This window comes from Capra hircus, chromosome 22 (assembly GCF_001704415.2).
Source record: "Capra hircus breed San Clemente chromosome 22, ASM170441v1, whole genome shotgun sequence".
NCBI classification, from domain to species: domain Eukaryota; kingdom Metazoa; phylum Chordata; class Mammalia; order Artiodactyla; family Bovidae; genus Capra; species Capra hircus.
In genome coordinates, this window is record NC_030829.1 from 57,728,679 (window position 1) to 57,751,711 (window position 23,033).

At 59.5% G+C, this 23,033-nt stretch overlaps 1 protein-coding gene across 5 annotated transcripts in view; it reads right to left on the minus strand.

The window, feature by feature from the left end:
* The window catches only part of SLC6A6 (solute carrier family 6 member 6), an 81,798-nt gene continuing 59,752 nt past the window's right edge, over positions 988-23,033 (minus strand). For all 5 annotated transcript variants that reach the window (XM_018067225.1, XM_018067226.1, XM_018067229.1 and 2 more), the window contains 9 exons: positions 19,499-19,633; positions 18,233-18,336; positions 17,972-18,096; positions 14,209-14,321; positions 10,273-10,410; positions 9,136-9,238; positions 8,462-8,562; positions 7,179-7,349; positions 988-4,878 (listed from right to left, as the gene is read on the minus strand). In XM_018067225.1, the coding sequence (XP_017922714.1) occupies positions 4,738-4,878; positions 7,179-7,349; positions 8,462-8,562; positions 9,136-9,238; positions 10,273-10,410; positions 14,209-14,321; positions 17,972-18,096; positions 18,233-18,336; positions 19,499-19,633 (1,131 nt within the window). In that variant the 3' untranslated portion in view covers positions 988-4,737. The remainder of the gene's footprint in view (positions 4,879-7,178; positions 7,350-8,461; positions 8,563-9,135; positions 9,239-10,272; positions 10,411-14,208; positions 14,322-17,971; positions 18,097-18,232; positions 18,337-19,498; positions 19,634-23,033) is intronic.

The window sequence follows — 23,033 nt, forward strand, 5'->3', positions numbered from 1 at the left end:
CCACGTTCAGTGCCCCCGGGCCGTGGAGATCAGAGCCCGACCAGGGTGTTAGTGCCGGGGGCGCCTGGTGCCGGCGCGTGGCGGGCAGCACCTCCGGTGGGCCCGCGGCGCTTTCGATCAGATGACCCCCCTGGGCCCAGGTGCTTGGCCGAGTCCTATTATTAGAAGCCGCTGAAGCCGACCAGGGGTTCAGGGGCTCGAGTTCCACTGCCCACACTTTCAGGGACTCCTGCGCCCTGAGGCAAACTGTCCCCTCTTCAGTCTACTGCAGAGTCTCGCCCCACGGCCACAGAAGCAGAGCCCAGAACCAAGGTCCCCTCCGAGGCGGGCGGAGCCCTTTCGTCACAATTGCAAAGCCCCCTGGGGACCGCCAGCAGGCCTCCTGACTGCAAACCAGGCAGGAATGCTCACCCCGGCACTCAGCCTGCGCTGCTCTGAAGCGGTTGTCGCTCAGTCGTGTCCGACTCTTCTGTGACCCCGCGGACTGTAGCCCGCCAGGGTCCTGCATCCATGGGATGCCCCGGGCAGGAATCCTGGAGTGGGTAGCCCTGCCCTCCTCCAGGGGATCTTCCCAACCCAGGGATCGAACCCACGTCTTCTGCATCGCAGGCAGTCTGTACCATCTGAGCCACAGGGACGCCCCAACTAACCACCTAATGCCAGCCTTCCAGCAGGAATTTTCTGTCTTGAGACTGTAAGAACTGGCTGCTAACCTTGCCTCGGCTCTTCTTGGTCTGTTGCCTTCGTTATCTCTGCTATCTGTTCTCAATAAACCCACTCCTTTCTGAAATACTCCGTGCCCGGAAATTCTTTTCCAACCAGAGCTGGGACTCCAGAACATTCACCTCAGTGTCTCCAACCGGAGAGAATAACACCCCCGCTCTGAGGAATGTCCCCGGGGCAGGGCGGAAAGCCCTCTGTAAATGGTAAAGTGCTTGCTAAACATAAAGAGAAACGGCTGTGTCAGAATGGAACCCACAGGTTTCGGATTTTAAAAGGAAATTTTATTTTCATGTTATAAGGTGATTACAAACTCCTCTAAAAAAAAAAAAAGCAAAGATGAATTTAAAATATTGATATACATAGTTATCTAAAAAGCCAAAGAGGAAAAGAAACACCCCGCAAAATACAGGGATTCGTATCAGAAAACATTTATACACAAAAGCTTGTATACAGCGAGACTGAATTACACACCAAGGATCTTATTCAAATACAAATGCTCCTCAGAAGAGTCTCTTGTTGCTTGATATATATTTTTTTCTTTTACAAAAGTTTAAAATATCTTAAAAATAGTTTGAAGTTTCAAAAAAAGTCCTGATGAACCAGACATTTCTGGAAGGAGGCAAGGACCCACGTTCTCAGCTTTCTCTTGTGCTAAATACAGTCACAGTTGCTAGGGATTTGAAAATTAATTGGGTAAAAAAAAACACACACAATGAAGCAGACATCTCAATTTGAAGTCACATACATAAGATGCTTCAGCAGCCCCCTGCCCAGGGAACACAGCAGAACGTGTCTGCAGCGACACCCCTGGAGAGGGCGCCCCTCGGGGACAGAGGCTGCTCCCTGGCGCCTGGTGTCCACGCCCCTCTCCAAGTTTTGATGCCTGAGCTGTGTCGTTTTGTGCTTGTTGGGTTTTTTGCACAGTGATATTCTCGGCGTCCACGCGGACGGCCTGGCCCCCCTGGCCTTGGGTCTGAGGGCTGGATGGGACCTCTGGCCGCCTCGAGGGGGTTCCCTTGGGTTCTTTCCTGGCCAGTCTCTGAGGCCTGGGGGTGGGGAGGGATGGTGGTGGGGGGGAGGGCTGGGAGATGCTGGCTGGGGCCCTGACTGCTGTGTGGCACCCGGGGACATGGGGCCAGGCTGAGTAGGACCCCCTTTCCCCTTACACTGCCCTCCTCCACCGTCTTGGGGACCTGGGGTGAGAATGTGGGGCCAGAGGCTTTGCAGAGGGAGCTGCCCTGGGCCTAGAAACCATCCGAGGCTGCTCTGTGATGGCTGCGAATGTCCCACGTGGCCTCAGGCTAGATCCCTCCGTCTCCTGCATCTCAGGCTCCCAACGCCTGGCTCCCAGAGGCCTGCTGGGTTGGGGGCCAGGGGGGCCGGGGCTGCCTATCCCACTGAACTGCAGCTTGGGGTCCAGCCGGCCCCTGAGGACGCTCACAGGGTCCCCGGACTCTGGGCACGGAGCATGCCCTTTGCCATAAGGCTGGTCTTTGGTCTTCAAGGCGAACGTGCCCCTTTGCCAATGAGGGCGCTGACTGGGGGACCCAGGAAGCCTCTCTATCACTGGGGGCTGCAGCGATGAACAGGGCCCAGGCAGGCCCAGCTCCGCGGAGCATCTCCCCAGGTGAGACTGTCCTGGGGCCCGTCCCCATTTCTGCACCCCTAGAAACATCCTTTAAGCCTCCCTCTTGCCTCCCTTCCAGATCTGGCTGCAAACATCAGAATTCCGTTCCAGGCAGAGCGCGGGCGGAGGTTTCGGGGGCGGGCTGCCCAGAGACAGGCGAACCAGACTCATGAGCTCCAATGACAAGTTTCCTTTATGCGGAGACGTCAGAGGCACACCTCATTACGCAAGGTACTCACAGAGCTGAGTTCTACAGATACACAGGAGCTAGGGGGTCAGGCAGGAGGCTCGCGACTGGGGCCAGGCGCCCTGGACCCGGTTTGGGAGAGTGGCTGACCTTCCTTCCAGGCAGGGCCTGGGGACTTGGTCTGCGTGTGTCTTTGGTCTAGAATTTGGTCTGGGAATCGTGGAAGAAGGGGCCTTTTTCAGGCCATTTCCAGAATGTTGCAATTTGCCAACCATCCCAAAACTCTGTGGCCTTTCGCCGGGGTCCGAGGCCCCCCGACCCCCTGCACGTGACCTGTCCCCAGTCACTGACAGTGGTTAGTTTACTAAAGTTCCATAAGACAAAGGAGAATAGGTCACATTGCTACTCGATAAAACTGGGAAAAAACAAAAACACCACCCTTGACTCAGACACAGTGGCAACCATAAACACACAGGGAGATGGGAACACAGACTCGCCGACGGTTTGGAAGAGGATGGGGCGCTGTTCGGCAGAGTATACGCCGTGGAGACAGGGGACTGTGACCACACGCCAAAGATGGGAGGCTCAGAGTCCCCCCTGCCCCCTGGGAGGGCGACACCTGAGGCCCCACCCCTGCCCGGGCTTGGGGAGGGGGGGTCCCAGGACTCACAGAGCCCCTGCTCTGAACGCTGAGCTGGACCGCGCACTCCACAGCCCCCAAGGCATCACTGCCCTTCGTGCACGATGCCGTTTGGGTTTACTTTAGACTCTGGGCTTGGAAGTGTCTGTTTAAATGGCACAGTTTAGGTCCAGATGCGGGCTGGGCGGGATTCTAAAGGTGGGGTGCCTTTCGTCCTGGTTCAGAGAGGGGCGCCCATTGGAGGGTGCCTGCCCTGACTCAGCCTCTGCCTGCAGTCCCCACCTACTGCACGCCTGACCCCGGCTTCTGCAGGGGAGGAGGTGAAAGCGCTATCTTAGCGCTACCTTAGCTCCCACGTGACCCGCGTGGGCTGCATCCGTGCCTGAGCTCGCAGGAGAGTTTGGGGAGCACCTCGCCCCAGTGACAGCTTGCTCCTGGCACTCCCTGCTAGGCGCCAGGGTGGCCCCTGGCCGGGGTCTTCAACAAGAGCCTCTGGGAGACGAGGACAAGCTGAGGGTGGAGAGAGGAGGGGAGGAGCATCCCCTCCCCTGACACCGGGCCCCTCCCGGGCACTTGGGCGCACATCCTTTGGTCCGCTGGCTCACCCCTCGCCCCTCACCAAATACATCACGCTTCTCCTACAGGCAGCTTTGAGAGATGCCAGCTGCGGGGTCGGCTGGAAGCTGATAGGAGCCCCCTTCTAAGGCAACAGACCCATCCGTGTGAGGTCCGGAGCCTTAAGACCCCCAGCTCCTACGGGGCCAGCCTCCACTCACTCCAGGGGACACCCCAGGGAAGGATGCCTCTCCCTCTCGCCCTGACTATCCACCCTCAATCCTGAAATAAAAGGGACCCTCCCGAGGCAGGGGTTCCCTGCATCTTAGCATCAGACTTTCGCCGTTGGGCCTCCTTGGTGGACTCTGAGTCCCTTTACTTGAGGGGTTGGTTTACGGTTTGGGCATCTCTCTTATTGGCTAAGATAAGCGTCACAAGGCGCCTTCCTCTCTCCAGCCCCCCGGGGTCTGGCCAGATAGCTGTTTGCTTCACTTGAACCAGGTCTGCAGGAACGACACCTTTAAAATTCCACCCAGTGCTCTGGTGGGGGGTGGGAGGCAGAACCTTCTCCCAGCTGCACAAGCACCAAAGGATGGCTTTTAAAAATGAGATCTATTGCTGGCAAGAGCTATTCAAGTGGTAAAAGTGTTTGAAAATCTCTATGTGTGTACATAGTTACATGTAAAAAAAAATAGAAAGAAAATTTTACCAAGTCCCCATAAAATACATCTAATTCCATATGAAAGTTCTGCCTTGCCCCGGACAGCTGCCCGTGGGTTTGCTTTTTTTTGTACAAAACATCCCCAAATCAAAAGGAAATACACATACACACAACACCACACACACACACGTGCACACGCTCACACACACACAGAGTAACATTTTCTGTGACAATTGAAAAAATAAACAAAAACCCTAGTGCAAATATAAAGCTCTGTAAACCTGGTCCTACGAGAATCTAATGTTAGTAAACAGCAGGAGAGCAGCCTGTCCGCCGGAGAGAGCTCACATCATGGTCTCCACGATGATGTGGGTGGGTTTCCTGAGCGTGTTGTTGACGGCCGTGCGGGAGCTGTAGGGCATGGCCCCCTCGCGCTCCACGGCCCAGCGGTTGGGTTCCCTCGGGGTCAGCAGGTACTTGAGTCTCTGGAGGAGGAAGGGGGCAGGTGTGGGCCGATGGGTCAGGCCCTGCGGTTTCCCTCTTCACCTCCTGCCAGCATGCTGTGCGGCCTTCGCCAAACCCCTGCCCTCTCTGCGCCCCCCATTTTTCATCCACTGGCAAACAGGGGCCTTGAACCAAGGTGCCCCAGGCCCTGAACGAGGGCAGAGCTCCCGGCGGGTAGCTTTCTTGGCCAAGTCTGCGTTACACACCTGAGCACCAGCGGACTCATGCCTCCACACTCTTTCCCCCATACAGCTGAAATGCGCCTCCTTGGGATTCTTGCCCCTGCGATCTCCCTGATTTGCGAAGCAGCTGAGTTTTTGCAGTTCGTATGCCCGAGGCTGGATGACTCTCTTGAGCCTCCCATGGCTCCCAACCTTCCCAAACTCCCCCATCTCCACAAGCTACAGGTCCTTCCCTCTCCACATCCCCGCTGGAGGCCTGGGGACCACGCTGCCTGTGTCTGCTCTGCCCTGCCCATCAGAGAGGCCAGAGGCTGGACCACCGCCCGGCACAGGGCAGCTGGTCCTTCCCCAGGTTGCCTGGTCACGGGATGGGTGAGGGGGAAAAAAAGCCCCTCTCAGGGCACCCAGGAAACCAAAGCAGAGCTGAGACTTGACCCAGGGCTCCTGCCACCCAGCCCACCCCCTGCCAGGTGGCCATTCAGAGGCTTCAAGAGGAAGCAGCGGTTAACAGGAAACCGTCTGTCTCGGCACCCAAGTTCACTGCAGGTTTATATCAAGGCTCAAGAGCTGCTTGGTAAAAGCTACAATATTTCATCTGAAAATCCAGATTTCCACCTGTTCTTTAAAAACCACAAGATCTGGCAAGCCGAGGCCCACATCTCCTTGATAAGCCGGGGTGGGCGGCACGCCAGAACTGGGAGCCTGACCACCTCCTGGGATGGTGCCCGAGCCCTTGCCCCCAGTCCCCCCATACCCCAGCTGGGGCGGCTGCCTGGGCCTGGGAGGAACCAGACTGGAGGCCAACACAGGTGGGTGGAGGCCGGCTGCCTTCAGAGGAGGGGACTTCGGGGAACTGTCAGGTCGGGTCTGGGGGGTGAGGATCGGATGTGACCCGGGGGGTGGACTCGAATTCCTCCCCGACACCAACCCCACTCTGCCCAACCTCTAAACTTGAGATGGAGCAGGATTTTAAAATTAGACTTCCAGGGACAGAAGGCAGTGATCTCTTGGGGTGGCTATGAGCGCTGAGCACTTGGCACTGCCATCCAACGCAACCAATTAACCCTTCAGCCTCTGGGCAAGAGGAATTCCTGGAAATTCCTGGGGGAGGGGCTAGATCTGTCCCAGGGACATTATGTCGGTGCTTTGATAAATGAGAGGGCTATTCAGCATTCTGGCTGAATCCTGGAGTCCTTCCTTATGGCCTCTGAGGAAACACAATGGACCCAGTGAGGCAGGAACACCCCAGAGGCTTTCCTGGCCCAGACAGACCCTAGCTGCACGGCTTCCTCCCTGGCACACCCCTGCCTACTTCCTCTGTCTCGGGAAGGCCTGGCCCCTCCCCCCCCCACCAACCCCCAACCAACGACATCTCCCCCACAACCAGTCCCCTGCCCACAAGGAAAACTGCCCAGCCCAGGAGGGAGCCAGGGCCCCCGGACATCCTGGCTCCAGATTTTTAAGAGAATAACAATAAAAACAGCCCAGAACAAAACAGTGTCGTCCTGGAGCCAGCCCAAGCCCAAAGGTTAAGGGAAAGTCTAAGAACAGGATTTCTTGGAAAGAGCCAGGGCCTGCAGTCTCCAGGACTGTTGGAGGAATTTCAGAGAGGATGGCGGCAGGGTCCGGGGGGTGGGCGGGGGACTGTGGGGGAAGACCTGTGGGGGCAGAGACCCTGGAGCCAGAGCTTCTGCGTGGTGCAGAGGTGGCTTCTCTCCGAGGGTCCGGCAGCAATTGGGGCCGCCGGTCTGGGAAGGGGGACACCAGCGTGGGCTGGGCTCAGCCCTCCCCCCAGCTCCTGTCTCAGAAACAGCCTGGCCCCCCTGCTCTGGGGGTGAAGCCCTGGCTCTCATCTTGGCATCGGAAGCCGCTGCCCCTGGCCCGCTGCCTGGCCCCCAAAGGTGCCACTGCTGCCCCATCTTCCCACCATGCAATCTCCTGCCCACAGCTTCAGCCGCGCCGCAGGGCCAGGGAGGGGCCTGGGGCTCAGAGAGGGCCAGTGCGGCACCTCAGGTCACATAGCAAACTGCCAGCTGGCTGGCCTTCAGCATCCTGCCCCCAGCCCAGATCCCCCAGGCTGGGTGGCCCCGGGTACTTACCACGAGGAACGGCCCTTCGGTCTGGCCGAGGCGGATGATCATGGCCAACGGGACGCACACCATGGAGGACAGGGCCAGGCACCAGCCCAGCCCGATGGCCCAGGTGGGGTACCTGTAGACTTTGTTGTAGGTCAGGGGCACATACTTTACGAGAGAGAAGATAAAACATCCCTGTGGGGAGACAAGCAGTGGTCAGGGGCTTCCAGGGCCAGGGCGGGGCCCACCCGAGGGGCCTACACTCTTTCCCCTCTGCTGATGGAGCGGCTGCCCTGCTCAGAACCCCCTGCCGCCCCCCAGGGCCTTCCGGACATGAGCCGCTCCTCTGGCCAGCAATGCCCGGCCCCCTGCCCACTGCCCCTCCTGCATGGCCATGCTCAGGCTCCCCCAGTTTCTCCCAGCGTCTTAGCCCCCCTCACCCCGCACCCCCTGGGACCTCTGGGCAGGCTGCTCTTGCCCACGGGACCGCCTTCCCGCATCTTCTCTGCATCCCGGCTGCCCACGTGGCTCGAGTGGTAGAGAGAACTCCTGCTGTGCCCCTGACCACCTGGGCGGAGCTGGGCAGGACCCTCAGGGTGCCCTTAGGATGAACCACAGACACGCACGTGTGCACGTGTGCCCGTGTGCCCAGGTGCCAAGTCGCTTCACTTGCACCCGACTCTGTGCAGCTCCACGGGCTGCAGCCCGCCAGGCTCCTCTGTCCACGGGGAGTCTCCAGGCAAGGATGCTGGAGTGGGTGGCTGTGCCCTCCTCCAGGGGATTTTCTCGACCCAAGGGAAAATCGAACCCATGTCTCTTACATCTCCTGCGTCGGCAGGTGGGTTCTTTACCACTGGTACCATCTGGGAAGCCCGCTGGCTGCTACAGCGGCTGGCATTTTGTGGGGGGCAGTCTGCAACTCAGGTGAAAAAAGGGCACAGCCGCTCTCGGGGGTAAAGTGACGGCCTACGCGGTCACTGCTTCTCAGCCCCACGTCGGTCGGCCTGCTTGTTTAACAAATGGGGACACAGGGGCCCCACAAAAAGGGACACAGTGGCCTGGAGGCAGAGATCCCTGGGGGGAATCCCCCGGCACCCGGTTCCTAAACACGGGGGACAGTCTACCCTCTGAGCTCCCTGTGGTCTGAGCGGACAGCGGCAGCCCAACCCCTGCCCCGAGGCCCTGCTGACACAGGTTTGTCGGAGGTCAGCACTGAGCTGACGCCGAGTTCCCGATGGGCGGGCGGGTGAAACTGTCAAGCCCTGGGGTAGGGACGGCTGCCCACGGCCGCATGGAAGGACACTCACGGTACAGAGAAGCGGGGTGACCACGGCCCAGCAGTACTTCATCCAGGGCCCCGGCCGGTAGCCAATCATGTCCTCAATCCCATCGTAGAAGTTATCGCTGCCTGTAAGAGTCAGAGGCGGACGGACGGTGATCCGGCGTCCCAGACGTGGCATCCGCCCCGGGAACCTCACGGCAGGGGCTCAAGGGCTGTGGGGCCGGGGTGGGGCGAGGAGGAGGGGGTGTCTCCAGGGCCTCACCCAGGTGTGTGTACCTCCACACCACACAGACCCGGCACGCGTGTATCTGAAAGGATCTGAAATTCACGGGTCACTGGGTAGATACCGGCCACCTCAGGCAGGGTCCCAAAGCCTGCTGTGGCCATCCCAAGGACTCGAGAAGGTCAGAATGGACCATTCCTGGACCCCAGGGGTGGTTCATCAAAGACAGACCCCTGCAAGGCCAAGCTCTGTGTGTGTCAAGGTCACAGCTTGAACGTTCAGCCTGGGGAGAAGTTTCCACGTGGCTACGTTCATAGTTGTGGTGAAAGGGGAGCCTGGAGAGGAAGGGTCCAGGCAGGGAACGGCCTTTGTGTTTGACCAAAATGAAATTCCCACGAGAATTCTGTTTCTGGAGCTTCTAAAGAAAGAAGCCCGAAGGGGGGACTTGAGAAAAGTAGGCAAACGTCTCTACTCACCATATATCCAGGCAATAGCAAAACATTCAAAGAATGCCACCCACAAAAGGCAGACACCGCTAGCTGCGTAGTAGTCAAAGAGCTGAAACACGTACATGCCACCCTGCGAAGAGAAAGCCAGAGAAGAATTTGCTATTTGGCCTCTAAGTCCCTCCATATATAAAGAATTCTGGTCTGTCAACAAGAAACAGAAAGCCCAGGGTCAGGGGTGGAAATTGGGCAGAGGCCGTGAGGACCAAATAACTGTGTTAAAAGATGATTAGAAAGTGAAGTCGCTCAGTTGTGTCTGACTCTTTGCGACCCCATAGACTGTAGCCTACCAGGCTCCTCCATCTATGGGATTTTCCAGGCATGACAAATTTAATTTAATTCAAAAAGTAAAAACTTAATTTAAAAAGCCACACACAGAAAGAAACGAAAGCAAAACATGTCTTTCCTAGCACAAAAACGAATGGGTTCGCTGAAGCCTGTTTCCAACAGAGGGGCCTAAAACCCTCGGTGGCCAACAGAGAAGATTTCAGGGAGACCGAGCTGCTCGGCGTGTGAACGTGTGATCTGCCTTTCAGGGGGTGTTTCTTACGGACGCTTCAAGAAATGCATTTATTTTGAGTTCCGGGAAGGAAGCTGGGGACGTCAAATCCTGATCTGGGGGTCGAACGCAACCCTGTGCTGGAGAGGAAGGAGAGATGGGTGGTGAGAGCTGGGGAGATGAGCCCATGGCCCAGGCTAGGCTCATACGCTCGCTTCTCCTGCAGACTGGCCGGAGAAGGGCCACTGCCCACAGCGGTGGGGATGGAGCTGCCGTCAAAGGGGATTTCAGCTGCAGCGCCCCTTCCCTTCTCAGGACGAGGAGGGCAGGAGGGCGGCAGGTGGCCACGGTGCGGCCAGGGTAACAGGGAAGTGGGGAGGGGCGTCTGGCTGGAGGGCGGGGTCGTGAGTCACCTCCTGCTGCCCCTGGGTGGGGTGGGACCCCCAAAGGAGGGTCGACCTCAGTCGGCCAGGCCCTCTCATCCAGCCACTGGGTTGGGGGGCACAGGGGGGCAGTGTGGCGTTGAACTGACCTGGGAAACACACAGAGCACCTAGGGCCCTCCCGGGGGCGGGGGTGGTCCCCTCATGCCAGGTGGGAGCCACCTACCTCGGTCACCATGATCAGCCCCAGAAGGTAGCTGACACAGCATATGGAGGCGATGAAGATCTCTCGATGAAAGCCCTTCCTTAGCAAGGACGGGTGCAGATCAACCAAGGACGTGATCTGTCCTTCCACTTCCACAAACTGGGGAGGGAAGGAGAGCCATGAGCAGCAGGCCAGCAACCCCTTGGCTCAGAGAGGGGTGGGGTCGTGTCCGCGCCGTGGAGGGGCTCAGCGTGCTGAGTCCCGCCCCTCGGGCCAGGCCTGGTGGGCCCTGCACGGCTCTCCAGATAGTCCACGCCCCTGAGACCCCTCCGCCCGGCACACTTGCTGGCCGGTGTGTCAACGCGGGCAACCTCCCGCTTGCGTCTGGGTTTTCCTGGAAGCAGAAGGTGGTGCACTCCTATTCCTGGGCCTTGGGCACCCAGCCGGGCCAGGTACACAGCAGCACGTGAGCTGTGGGTGGTGACCCAGGCAGGTCTGGGCTTCAGTTCCCAGATTGAAGACACTTGGTGGTCTTTAACCCTGTGGGGACCGTGGGCTCCACGGGAGGATTTCGCACACGTTGCATGCACGCCCACAGGCCTATGTGCGTGAGTCCAATGCTGCCTACGATTCCCGGAACTCCCAAAGGTGATAGAAAGGCCAGTCCATAGGTAACCTTTGAGGGTGACCCTCGGTCTTTCTAAACCTTCCCATCGTTGCCCCTAACAATTTATCCTGGGCTGGGGGACGTTCCACGTCAGTCCATGGAGCCGCCTCGGCACTCAGACGGGGGCGCTAACCCCATCCCGTGGATGCGTATCGCAAGGATCTTAGTGGCTTCACGACCTCAAGTGAAGGTGCCCCGCAGACCGATTCCAGCTCCCGTGGCGGCCGACCTGGGCAGGACCATGTCTGTCTGTAGGCACCGCCATCCGCAGCACAGCAGTCTAGAGGTGCAGTTTGGGGTGAAAGGGCACACTGACACATTTTAACTGGAGTGGCCACAGCCAAACGGCTCGGCCAGCCAACACGCCCTCTGAGGTCATCGGAGTCCACTCGACACCCAAAAGCTAAAACCTCAACCCGTCGGCTCTTTCCTCTGGGACAGACACTGGGAGGTTTGCTCCCACAGCCTTCCTGCAAGACACGGCCAACCGCTGGCTTCTCTGGGAAGCATCACGGGAGAATCAGGGAACACACACACACAGCAGGTCCCTCCCGTGAGCTCAAAGGGGCCGGGAGTTCAGAGAAACGATGACCAAGGAGCTCTTGGAAGGGGTCCCAAGAGAACAGCGGGCAGGTGCTCAGACCTCTGATCGATGTCTCAGCCCAAGCGGCGCGGAGTCTAAACTGCCAGTGATCTAGAGCAGACCAGCAGCTCTGACGTTAACCTTGTAAAGGAGTCAGAGAAAGAGGTTCTTTCCCTTTTTGAGATTTGAAAATCAAAGACAGGCAGATCCGGGGTCGCTGAGAGTCAGGGCCAATACCGGCATCAGCCCCTCTTGAGTTTGCTGCGGCCCTGGGGGCACCACGCCCCCTCCGCCAGCCTCTCCAGACCTGACTCAGTTAATAGTGCCACAGCCCCGCCTTCTCAGAGCCTCCACCACTTCCTTCGCTGGAAAGTGAGCGCATCCTGCTGATGCTGAAAAGCCAGGTGGCAGCTGGAGGAAAGGGGGGTTTTGGTGGGGACAGACTTTCTGTTTGGAAAGATGAGAAAGCCCTGGAGATGATGCTGGTGACGGCTATGACGACGTGAGTGTCCTTAATGCACCAAACAAGCACTTACAAATGGGTCTCAGTCGCTCAGTCGTGTCCGACTCTTTGCGACGCTATGGACTGTAGCCCGCCAGCCTCCTCTGTCCAGTGGGATTTTTCCAGGCAAGGACACTGGAGGGGTTTGCCATTCCCTTCTTCAGACAAACTTCCTGACGCAGGGATCAAACCAGCGTCTCCTCCTTTGCAGGTAGGTTCTTTCCCTCTGAGCCGCTGGGGAAGCCCTCAAACATGGCTAAGAGGGTCAATTTCGCGTTATAGGATTTCCCACACGTGGCCCGTGGAGCCTGGTCCCAGTGGACACCTCGCAGGGTAGGCCCTTATCATGGCTGGTGGTGGTGTGTCTGTAAAACCTTCTCCCACGTCCCCAGGTTCACACAGGTGCAGCAGAGGGATCCCAGGGCTCAAATCCCACCACGCCCTGTCCTGGTGCGTCAATTAGGCAGGTCGTTCGGTGCTGCGAGCGCCATGCTCTGAACCAGGAGAGCTTGCTCAGGGTGACGCTGCCCTGGAGAGCTTCTGGCTTCCTGAAGTGAAGGGCCGTGGGGGGTCTGGCTCCGAGGCGCACAGCCTCCACCAGGCCCCACCTGCCTCCCAGGGGAAATCTAATGAATAACCACCGGGGCCCCTTCCGCAGCCCAAGAGGCCAGTCTGGAGATGGCCTGCTTTGTCATTTATTAACCTCTTTCTGTCTTCTTTTTTTGGGTTTTGCTGAGAGCTCTGGAAGAGGTTATAAAAGCTGGCTGCTGGGGGCCTCCGAAGGCCAAGCTCATTAACCAAGGCTGATGGATGGGGCCCTCTCTCTGTTTACACAGCTCAGTTCATCAACAACTGCTCAAGTTATTTTTGTCTCCCGTCTCCCAAATGTTTTCCTTCAGTCTTCTCTGCTAATCCTAGTCTTCTTTCTGGCAAACCCTCCGCTCTGCTCTGGACCTTGCTAGCGGACCACCCTCTCTCCCTTGCCTGACCTTCTGAGACTTCCCACCTCCCAGGTCCTGAGTCCCCGGGGGCCCATCTGTTCACTGGCTTCGAGGCTGCTGCCTAGGAGACGGACGGTGGGCAAGGCTCTCTCCTGAAGGGGTAGAGCCCCCACTGATCGCAGGGCCCCAGCTGACCAGACTTTTGTGAGGCATCTGGACCCCCAGCTGGCACACGAGGCTGCCTGTCAGCGACTGACCTCGGATGGAGGCCCTTGGGTGGTCCTGGGCACAGGACTAGCTTGCCCTGCACACCCTAACTGCCCCCTCCTATTTCCAGGGAAAGGTGTCCCAGGGGCTCGCTCTAACGTCCTCTGGGTACCACTTACTGCTTCTAATCAGGAAGCGCGCCTGGCGTATCACCTAAGGCAACGAAGATACAATCATACCCATTTACCAGATGAGGAAACTGAGGCAAGGGTGGAAGAAACGTGTTCAACAAAGCAACACTGTGGGGGCAAGTGAGCCTGGGAACTGAGTTACTCCAAAGGCAGACGCAGCCCCGGCTGACGCACGCGGACACACCCTGGGGAGGGGGAGGCTTAAGCCCTGGAGGGCTGGGACATGGGGGTTAAGAGGCGCAGGGAATGATGACAGGGTAGCAGGGGGTCCTGCTTGTGTGGGGAGGGTGGGGGGGTTAAGCAAGGCTCTGGGGCTCGGTTTCCCTGTGGGGGCCAAGCTCGCTGACCCACGTGCCCTAGGAGGTGGTGAGCACAGCCCGGTTCCAGCTTCCGTGGCTGCGCTCAGGACTGTCAGTGGCCACTCACGCCCCGGACAGCCGTGTCGGCCGCCTGCCCGAACGGCCTGTGTGCTGGGTCCCGCTGGGGCCTGCCTGGGGGCTCTGCGCTCCGCGGCGCGTGCCACCAACTATGGTCTCGCCCTTCTCCTTGTACCCCTGGGCCCACACCCAAGAGTGTCTCTCTCTCCCCCGCTGAGGTCAAAGGCTCGAGCTTTGGCGCAGATGACATCCTGCTGCCGCCCTGGGCCGTTCCCTCCCCCGGGGTCCAGGAACCCTCGCTGGCTGCAGCTGCTGCGGGCTGTGTGTGTGTGTGTGTGTGTGTGTGTGTGTGTGTGTGTGTTGGGGGTTGCCACCAGCTCATCACAGCACAGAGGGAGGCTCTGCCAGAACCAGGTTTCTGGGGGGGGCCTTTCCTCCCTCGCCCAGGGGCAGACCTGCCTGGGGACCATCCCCTCGCTCTGCACATACCTGGCTATCCAGTCCAAGCAAGAGAAGCATAATGAAAAAAAGGATGGACCAAAATGTGGGCAGCGGCATCATCGTCACGGCTTTCGGGTAGGCGATGAAGGCCAGGCCAGGACCTAAGGGGAGAGAAGATGGGGGGGCGGGGAGAGGGGGTCATCAGTGCCCGAGCTGCCCCGAGCCCCGGAGCCATACAAGACACTCGGGGTCCGGGACGGGTCTCCCCAGTCCCCGATGCAGGGGCCCGCCTGGGGTGAGAGACCAGGCCTGTTCTCATTCGGGATGGGACGCGCCGGGGCTCAGGCGGGGGCCCGTTTTAGCATCTGTCTCCTACGCAGCTGCACTGCTGGCCTCCTCAGGCCCCAGGCTCTGGGCGGACACCGGTTATGGGAGTGGCAGACGGGACCGAGCTGGGACTCGGTCTGCCAGCTGGGGAAAGGAGGGGCTCCCCCTCCCCCAAAACCAGAGACCCGCACCAACGTTTGCTGGAAGGAAGCAAAACCAGGGAGTGCTCCGGTTATCTGACCACCAATCCCGGTTTGCAGAGACAAGCTTTCCACTGAAACAATGACCGCGTGGCCAGAAAAAAGAACCCAGAACCACGCCCTGCGGGGCCCACGTGTCTCCGGGGTGCATCTGTGCACCCACCCGAGCACCATGACAGCTGAGGCCCAAAGCTGGGGGAGGGGTGAGCAGGGTAAGACCCCAGGCGGGCAGCCCCCTGGCCGCTGTGCAGTCCTCCGCCCAGCACCTCCTCTCTCCACATCACCACGCAACCTCACGGGGCAGTCTCCCTGCAGGGGTTGGGGGCAGGCTCCCGTAAGTGAACCCCAAGGAGGCTTCTCCTGCTCAGAATATTGGGTGCTGGGGCCACTTCCTTGGCAAAGGGCTCTGGTCTCCAGGGGGTGCTCTGACATATTCTCAGGGAGAATTCCCACCAGCTCTGGGGGGTGCCTCCAATTGCAAACGTTCCCTCCCACCTCCAGCTGGGCCTGAGAGAAGACAACCGGGAGAAGGGCTGAGTTGTAACTGAGACCTGTGGGTCTCCCAGAGGGTTGGGGGCCGCAAAAGAGAGAAGGGCTAGGGCTAAAGAAAAAATATACAGTAAAATCCACAACTAAAAAAAAAAAAAAAAGTCAAGAAATGTGAAACAAACAGGGCTGGAGGACAGGATATTTAAAACAGTAAAACAGGGGTCGGGAACAAAATGAATGGTCTAAGAAAGAAAAACAAAAAACAACTTTGAAACAAACTGCAGCCAGAAACCACATCGCACGGCGCTGAGCACACGCGTGGCGGCGAGGGCGAGTCCCTGTACGTCCGGAGTCCGCCCCGATGTGAGCAAAGTCCAACCGTGACTGTGACCGTGTCCTTGGAGGCGATGGTGGAAAACCCAGGAGGGGTGCAAGGGCACTCGTCCCAACCCCAAAGCCCTAGCTGCAGCAGGACCCTCGTCTCCCTGGGGCTGGGGCCCCCTGAGACCCCCACGTCAGCTCCGGCCTGACTGTAGGCTGCACTGGGAGGCGTCAACCCAGCCGCAGCGAGACAGAGATGTGAAATGGGGCCCCCACCCCCGCCCGCCCCCGCCCGCCCGCTGGGCCCTGAAGCTCCTGACAGCTACTTCTGTATTTCAGTGTGTTGCCTTTCTCGAGCCAGCCTCAGGGAGAGGGTGTGAGCATCCTTCTTGGAAAGCAAGGGGACTGAAGAGAGAGGGCAGGGGACGCGGCAGCCGCCGGAGCCCCTGGGGCAGCAGAGACGCCCACGCTACGCCTCCTTCGCAATGTGCGCTCCTCGCGGCTAAATAATTATCTTGTTCCAATGCACTTCGCTCAATATGGCACTTGTTAAAACGCTTCTTAGCGACATAATCACCCTTGATGTTTCGGCTGTTCAGACACCACCGTGGGGAATAAACGACAAGGTCTTTGAAGTGGACAGGAATAAGACACCACTTAGCTTGACGGTGAAGACGTAGGTTACGGTACCTAGCTGTCCGCAGAGAAGGATCTGTTTCATAAACCGACAGATTACCTCCCACCGCTGAACTCCCTCCGCGCTCCTGGCCATTCCCCTCCAATCAGAATTGGTTGGTAAGCCCTCAGCTGAAGAAAAGCCATTTGCAAAGGGGGTGTCAACTGTCTCCCCTCGGTCACTCTGCCAAACTCCCACATGGGCGTGGCATCTTCATTTCTGCAGCTACTTTCTGTGTCCCTTAGTCTCTGGCCTGCCTCTGGGGGCTCCCAGGGAAGGAACGCTCTGTCTAAAGGTCTGATCTGGGGCCCAGGACAGGACAGAGGAGCGTGGGACCAAAGCGTGGGCTTTCCAGGACTGCCTGCGGCACCAGGTGTAGGAGGAGGGGGCTGAGGTGGGGGGCAGTGGGGCCTGGGGCTCTGAGAGGCTCACATACCACGGGCCAGAGGTTGTCACATACGTGCAGGGTGGGATGGGGAGGCCGGAGGGGGCACCTCCTCACGTGAGAGGGGCCTGTCCAGCCTCTGGTGGGCACCCTGCCCAGGACACCACAGATCCAACCTTGAGCAGCCCTTGCTCTCAAGCTGCTGGTAGCGGGGGGAGCTGACCTCTGAGTACACTATGCTGAGGTCCCCAAGCCCCAGGACTAGGGTCTCCGGCTGCGGAACCAGGACACCACCCTGTGTTTCCAACAAGGGCAAGGACTCCGGTCTGGGCCCTGACAGTCGGGACCTCGCGGTCTCCTCTTGGCCCTGGGAGAAGCCTCAGTCCAGGGCCCTCACCTGCCCCTCGGGGACCCAAGGGGTCCTGGCAAGCTGGGAGGTCAGGCTGGGCACAAGAGCAACAACCGCCCTCTGGGTGACCTGGACAGGATGGGAGGAGGGCAGAGGAGCGGGGGTCCGGGGAGTGAGGTTCTCAGCGCCACATGGAAGCCCTGCAGCTCAGAGCTGTGGGCCCAGGACCCGGAGCTCGTGGGGGGCACCTCTTAGAACTGGGGCACCTAGGCTTCTGAGGCTCTGGGGTCCTGATAGCTGAAGCCCTCACAATTCTCAGGTTCCAGAACTATCTTGCTGGAACCCCAGGATCCCAGCCTCAGCCTCCAGGCTCTGCAGACTCTGACCCTAAGACCACCTCCACTTGCAGCTGTCTGGGGGGGGACGTCCCACCCATGGAGCCCACACCCCCGAGGGGTGGAGGAGTCCCTACAACCTACCCCCAAACTGAACCTGTCACCGTCCCAGAGGGCAACCTGTCACACCCGGTCCTTCCCCAGCCTGGGCAAAAACGGTGGGTGCTTGACACAGGGCAGAGACCCAGTCAAACAGGAGACGGTGGTGGGATGAATGAGGGGGTTGCTTACAGCAAAGTGCCAAATACAGAAACCGAAGCTGAGAAGGTGGTGACGGGCTGCCGACGGGCAGCTGCCCTGCCCCTGAGCTAGGAAAGTGCTTTCTGTTGCTGAAACCAGGAGTTTGCTATAGGGAAGGACAGGGAGAGGGTGGTGCGGGGGAAAGACCACTTGAGAAGCGCTGAATATTCCCAGTTTGACCAGCCCCCGTGTTTCTGCCATCCCTGGGGCAAAACCGCAGTGAAGATGTTTCCAATTTAGCTTTTGAACTCTCTGAAACCTGGGGGACATCGTGGTGTGAGAAGGGGGTGGGGTGGGGGTCCATTTCAGAAACCAGGCTCATCCCCCCACAAAGCCCCCTGGGTCGGGGGGTCTGGCTTCATGCCTGCAGTACTTGGCTCACACACTAGGTGGCAGTGCCCACCACCACTGCCACCGACACCACCATACCTGACTCAGCCACATCAGCAATGTCCACCCCTTGCTCTTGTGCCATGAAGCCCAGGATGGAAAAAATTGCGAAGCCAGACACAAAACTGGTACCACTGTTCAGGCATCCCAGCAGCATACAGTCCCTATGTTACACATATGTCAGGGAGCAAGTTAATTCACAACACAAGGAAGCCACGCTCCCTAACTTCTCTTTTTTTTTTCTTTTCTTTAAACATCATCGCGTCTAAGGCCCGCCAGGCCTGCCGGCGCAACACTTGCCTGTAGGAGTTGTACTTGTATTTGTTGTAGCTCCCCAGCGAGGTCATGGCCCCCAGGCAGATGGCGTAGGAGAAGAATATTTGGGTCCCAGCATCGATCCATACCTGGGAAGGGTGCGGGGGCAGGGGAAGGTGGTGAAGAAAAGACAAGAAGGGTCATCAGAGCCGGCTTCCTGGAGGCAGCGGCGGGGGTCCCAAGGACTCCGCCTCGAGGTGTGCAGACTCTCCATGCGATTGGAGCACGGTGCTGGAATCCAGGATGCAAGCAGAACCCCAGACGTCTAAGAGCCCCCCACCCCAGCTCACTGAGCATCAGGGTTAAGAGGCCCTGCTTTTGAAGCAGAGGGACCTCAAGTCCAACCACGGAATCATCATGGGCAAGTAAATACGACTCCCGGAGCCTCAGTTCTCCCACCTGTAAAGTGGGCTCCGTTCCCCTGCCCCACAGCGCTTTTATTTTTTTTTGGCAGGTTCAAAGAGTTAAGATTTAGCCCAGCTCCAGACACACGGTAAGCCTGCAAGTCAAGGCTGCTATCCTTATGGTAACTGCTATTGTCTGGGGACCCCCTCCTGAGTTGGAAGTGGGAGGAATTCCCACACAGATTATGGAGGCAAAGCCGTTCTCCAGAAACTTCGGCAGGCAGCTCCTGACGGCTGCCCAGCCGTCTCCCAGCTGTCCTCTGATGATGGCCGAGCCCTTGTCCCCCACCTCCCACCCAGGGCGAGAGGACTGTGGGGAAGAGACCCGAAGCGGCCTGTGAGGCCCTTGGAGACAACCTAAAGGCTGAGGCCCCTGGGGACAAAAGGTCCCGAAACGGGCCAGTGAGAGTTCCGACCCCCCGAGGCCACGTGGCTGAGTGCCTCGGGGCGGGGGGAACCATTAGTGTCTGCCCCCCGACCTTCTAAGAGGTCACAACTCTGAACTCCTCCCTCAGCCCAGGGCGCCCCCACAATGCAGCCTCAAGGCTGCTGTGAGCAGAGGAGGCGACCAGCTTCCGGAGACGTCTCTGCCTTACCTGGCACAGTGCCTAAAGCAGCCTCTATAATTGGCCACCTCGGGAGGCCTCGACACAAAAAGATACACACTGCCGGGATGGCCGGCGGGCACCATGAGCAACCCGTCGGGGCCCAGTGGAAAAGTACCAGGGCTGAGTACCTCCCGGCTCCATCTGGGGGCCAGAAGCATGGGCACGGCTTCGGTTTCCTCCCCGATGCCGGCCCTGGGGGTGAGGGGAGGGGGTAGGAAGGCCACGGTGCCCCGCGGTACCTCTGGGTCCTCTAGGCGGCTGATGTCAGGGTACAGATAGAACCTGATGCCTGCTCCTGCGCCGGGCAGCGTCAGCCCACGGACCAGCAGCACCAGCAGCATGGCAAACGGGAACGTGGCCGTGAAGTAGACGACCTGCAGGGGGCGGGAGCCACTCAGCCGCTCAGCAGGCCAGCCTGCTGTCCGTCGAGCCCCAGCATCCGCTCCCAGGCAGACGTTCCGGAGCCGGGCTCGGCGCCGCCCTTGCTGAGGGACCTGGGGCGTGGCGCCCACCCTCTCTGGGCTGCAGGCGCCTCACCTGCAACCTGGGTGTAAAGCACCCACCTCACACACAGGCTTACTGGCATTCGAATCCTGCAAATATTTACGGGGCCCTGGAAATACAGAGAGCCAGTCCCTGCCCTCATGGAACCGACATTCCAGCGGGGGACAAAAGGGAAGTGCACAGTAAGAGAGCAAACGATCGTGGGTGAACGCCCAGGGGGTGGCCCGCAGCGCGCAGTACGGACCAGCTAGCATTCGCAGGGAGGCCTGGAGGGCTGCAGTCCACCGCGTCTCAGAGTCGGACACCAATGAGTGACCAAACATTCGCAGCGTTAGTATGACTTGTGGTTCAGAACCAGTTAAGTGTGGGTTCAAATCCTCGCGCCGTCCCCTCGTGTGCTGTGTGACCTTGGGCATGATGTTTACCCTCTCTGGGCCTGTCGCCTCATGTGTAAAATGGGGATTAGAGAAACAAAATTGCTCACTAATGGGCAAGGCGAGGATTCAACGGAATGAGGCTCACAACGTGGTCAAAACAGCACCAGGCAGGTAGCTGCTTAGACGTGCAAAAAAGGGGGTCTTTTGTTGGCCGAGTGGTTGTGCAGGAAGCACCGGGGAACTTCTGGAGAGGAAACCAGGATGGGTCGCGCCTCACGTCCCAGGCAGGGTGAGGTCAACGCCAGGCGGGGACCACAGACGACCCAGGCCACGCCTTTCCACCCCCGAGGGCCCTGCCCTACTTCCTCTCCCGGCCTGTCCCCAAAGCACCGGCCTTCAAACCTCCTGTGGCCTCCGTTTACAGATTGGATTTTCCCAACTTTCACTCCAACACAAGAAGTCCTCAGGAGGGGGCGTGTGCCTGAGCGGGGCTCGAAGGTGCCCCGGGGGCACAGACAGTGAAATCCTGCTACTTCGCCCAGGCGCTGGCTGAGCCAGGTCTCCCGAGCAGCAGCCCACTCTGTGCTCAGCACGTCCCCAAATCGGTGTGTGCTGGCCGCCTTGCTGTCGGAGGACAAACGGGCTGGGTGAGGCTCCCAGACATCTTCAAACCACCACTGCACCCAGAGCATCTTGGTGCGTGGTGGAGGACATGTGAAAGTCCGTGGTGACCAGCAGAAACGCTGAGACTAGCTCACAGAGCCCCCAGCTCCTTCTGAAGGGGCCGGGGGACCAGGGAGGGGGCTGCTGCATGGCCAATGCACCCATTTTCCAGGTGTGGAAACTGAGGCCCAGAGAACAGGATGAAGGTTTGCGGCGCTGGGGGAGGGGACGGTGCCAGGACAGTATGGGGCACTCCCGGGACCCAGGTAACAGACAGAGCCCCGAACCTCGCCCAGCTGCCGCGGGAAGCCTGGATGGAGCCAGTTCTCGGATGCAGCCGCCATCCCTTTGAGTAGAAACAACTAGAAGCGGGCTTTGAAAAGGGCGCGAAGGAAGCTCTCAGGGCCCGCTGGGCTCGGCTGCCTTGGGCCAGTGCCAGCAGCCGAGGTCTCCCGAGCGCTTCCTGTGCGCCGGCTGCGGATGCCTGCGCAGTAACTCCTGCACTCAGCGGGTCCTGCCCTGACCCCGTCCTGCAGACGGGGAAACTGCGGCCCGCAGAGCCGGCCCTTGCCCACGGGTCACCCAGCACTCAGGCGGCGAGCTGGATGGTCTAGAACCTGCTTCAGCACGGAAGGGCCCCCGATGTCTGCGGTTTGTCGGGTCCTCCCCAAGAGCAGGCTCCCGAGGGCTCCAGGGCTCAGGCCGCAGATCGGGCTCTGCCGCAGGCTGGCCGCAGACCCTGGGCAAGCTACGGCCCCTCTCTGGGCTCCGTGTCCCCACTGGAACTAGCCGGGCTCTGAAGTTCCCTCCAGCTCTGCTGAGGAGTCCGTATCTGGGGCCCTCCCAGAGGGGTGGCTCGGCCTCCGCGTCCTGGGTTGCCCAGCGGTAGGCCCCCCAGAGGACCCGGGGTAGAAGGGCCGCCCTCCTGCCGCCTCCACCGTGGCCTCCCTGGACGCCCCTCTCCCCGACTGCCCTACAGGCTGCTCCCGAAGACAGGAGAGCCCTCTGCATCCCGGGGACCAGTGGGCATATGTGGAGGGCGGGGCCGGCCAGGAAGCCACCAAAGGGGCGAAAGAAAGATGGCTGGCCCGCAGGCTGCTCTGGCCCCCAGCCCCGGCCCCCGCGGGAGAACAATGGTGAAGACAGAGGCGGGCGAGGGCGGAGGGCAGAGGGCCGCCCTTCAAAGCGTACGGGGGCCCCGGGCTGGGCAGGCAGGCAGGGGCCTGGGGGCTTTGTGTCAGGGACACAGGACGCCTCCCAGGGCGTGTGTGGGGGGTGGGTTCCCTGTTTCCACACATTTAATTCGCTTCCCTAGCACTTCTGCAGCGCTTGCTGTGTGCCAGGCGCTATTAACTCACTCATCCTCCCGACTGCAAGGAGCAGACTGTCCCCTACATTTTCTAGATGAGGAAACAGAGGCCCAGGGGGGTCTCATCAGGGGCCCAGGGCCAGCCGGCGGCAGGGGCGGGACATGGGCCAGGCCGGCTGGCGTGTCTTTGCGTCTGTAGGCATCCATGTGTCTTGCCTGTGTGTGTCTGTGTCTATCTGTGTGTCTGTGTGTGTGTCTGTGTTTGTCTGTGTGTGTGTGACTGTGTCTGTGTGTGTGTCTGTGTCTGTGTCTGAGTGTGTATCTGTGTGTGTATGTCTGTGTCTGTGTGTGTCTATGTGTCTGTGCGTCTGTGTCTGTGTCTGAATGTGTGTCTGAGTGTGTGTCTGTGTGTGTATGTCTGTGTCTGTGTGTGTCTATGTGTCTGTGCGTCTGTGTCTGTGTCTGAATGTGTGTCTGAGTGTGTGTCTGAGTGTGTGTCTGTGTATGTCTGTGTGTGTCTATGTGTCTGTGTGTGTCTGTGTGTGTGTGTCTGAGTGTGTGTCTGTGTCTGAGTGTGTGTCTGAGTGTGTGTCTGTGTGCACGCTTTCTCCCCAAGCCCAGGGCAGCACAGCCCACCTGCTCACGCCACCGTGGCAGCCTCTCTGGCAGGACACCCTTGTTTTGCAGAATCTGCCAAGGCCCAGCCCCTGAGCGCCAAACTCCCAGTCTCCCGGTGGCTCTCGGAGTCCCCGTGGGAGCGGCTCTGCCAGCCGCCACCAGTGGGCCTCTGGCGGGGGCCCAGCCCCTGAGCGCCAAACTCCCAGCCTCACGGTGACTCTCGGGATCCCCGTGGGAGCAGCTCTGGAGGGGGCCCTGCGCCAGGATGCGGTATTTTTCCACTCTTGCTGGCAAACCTCCGTG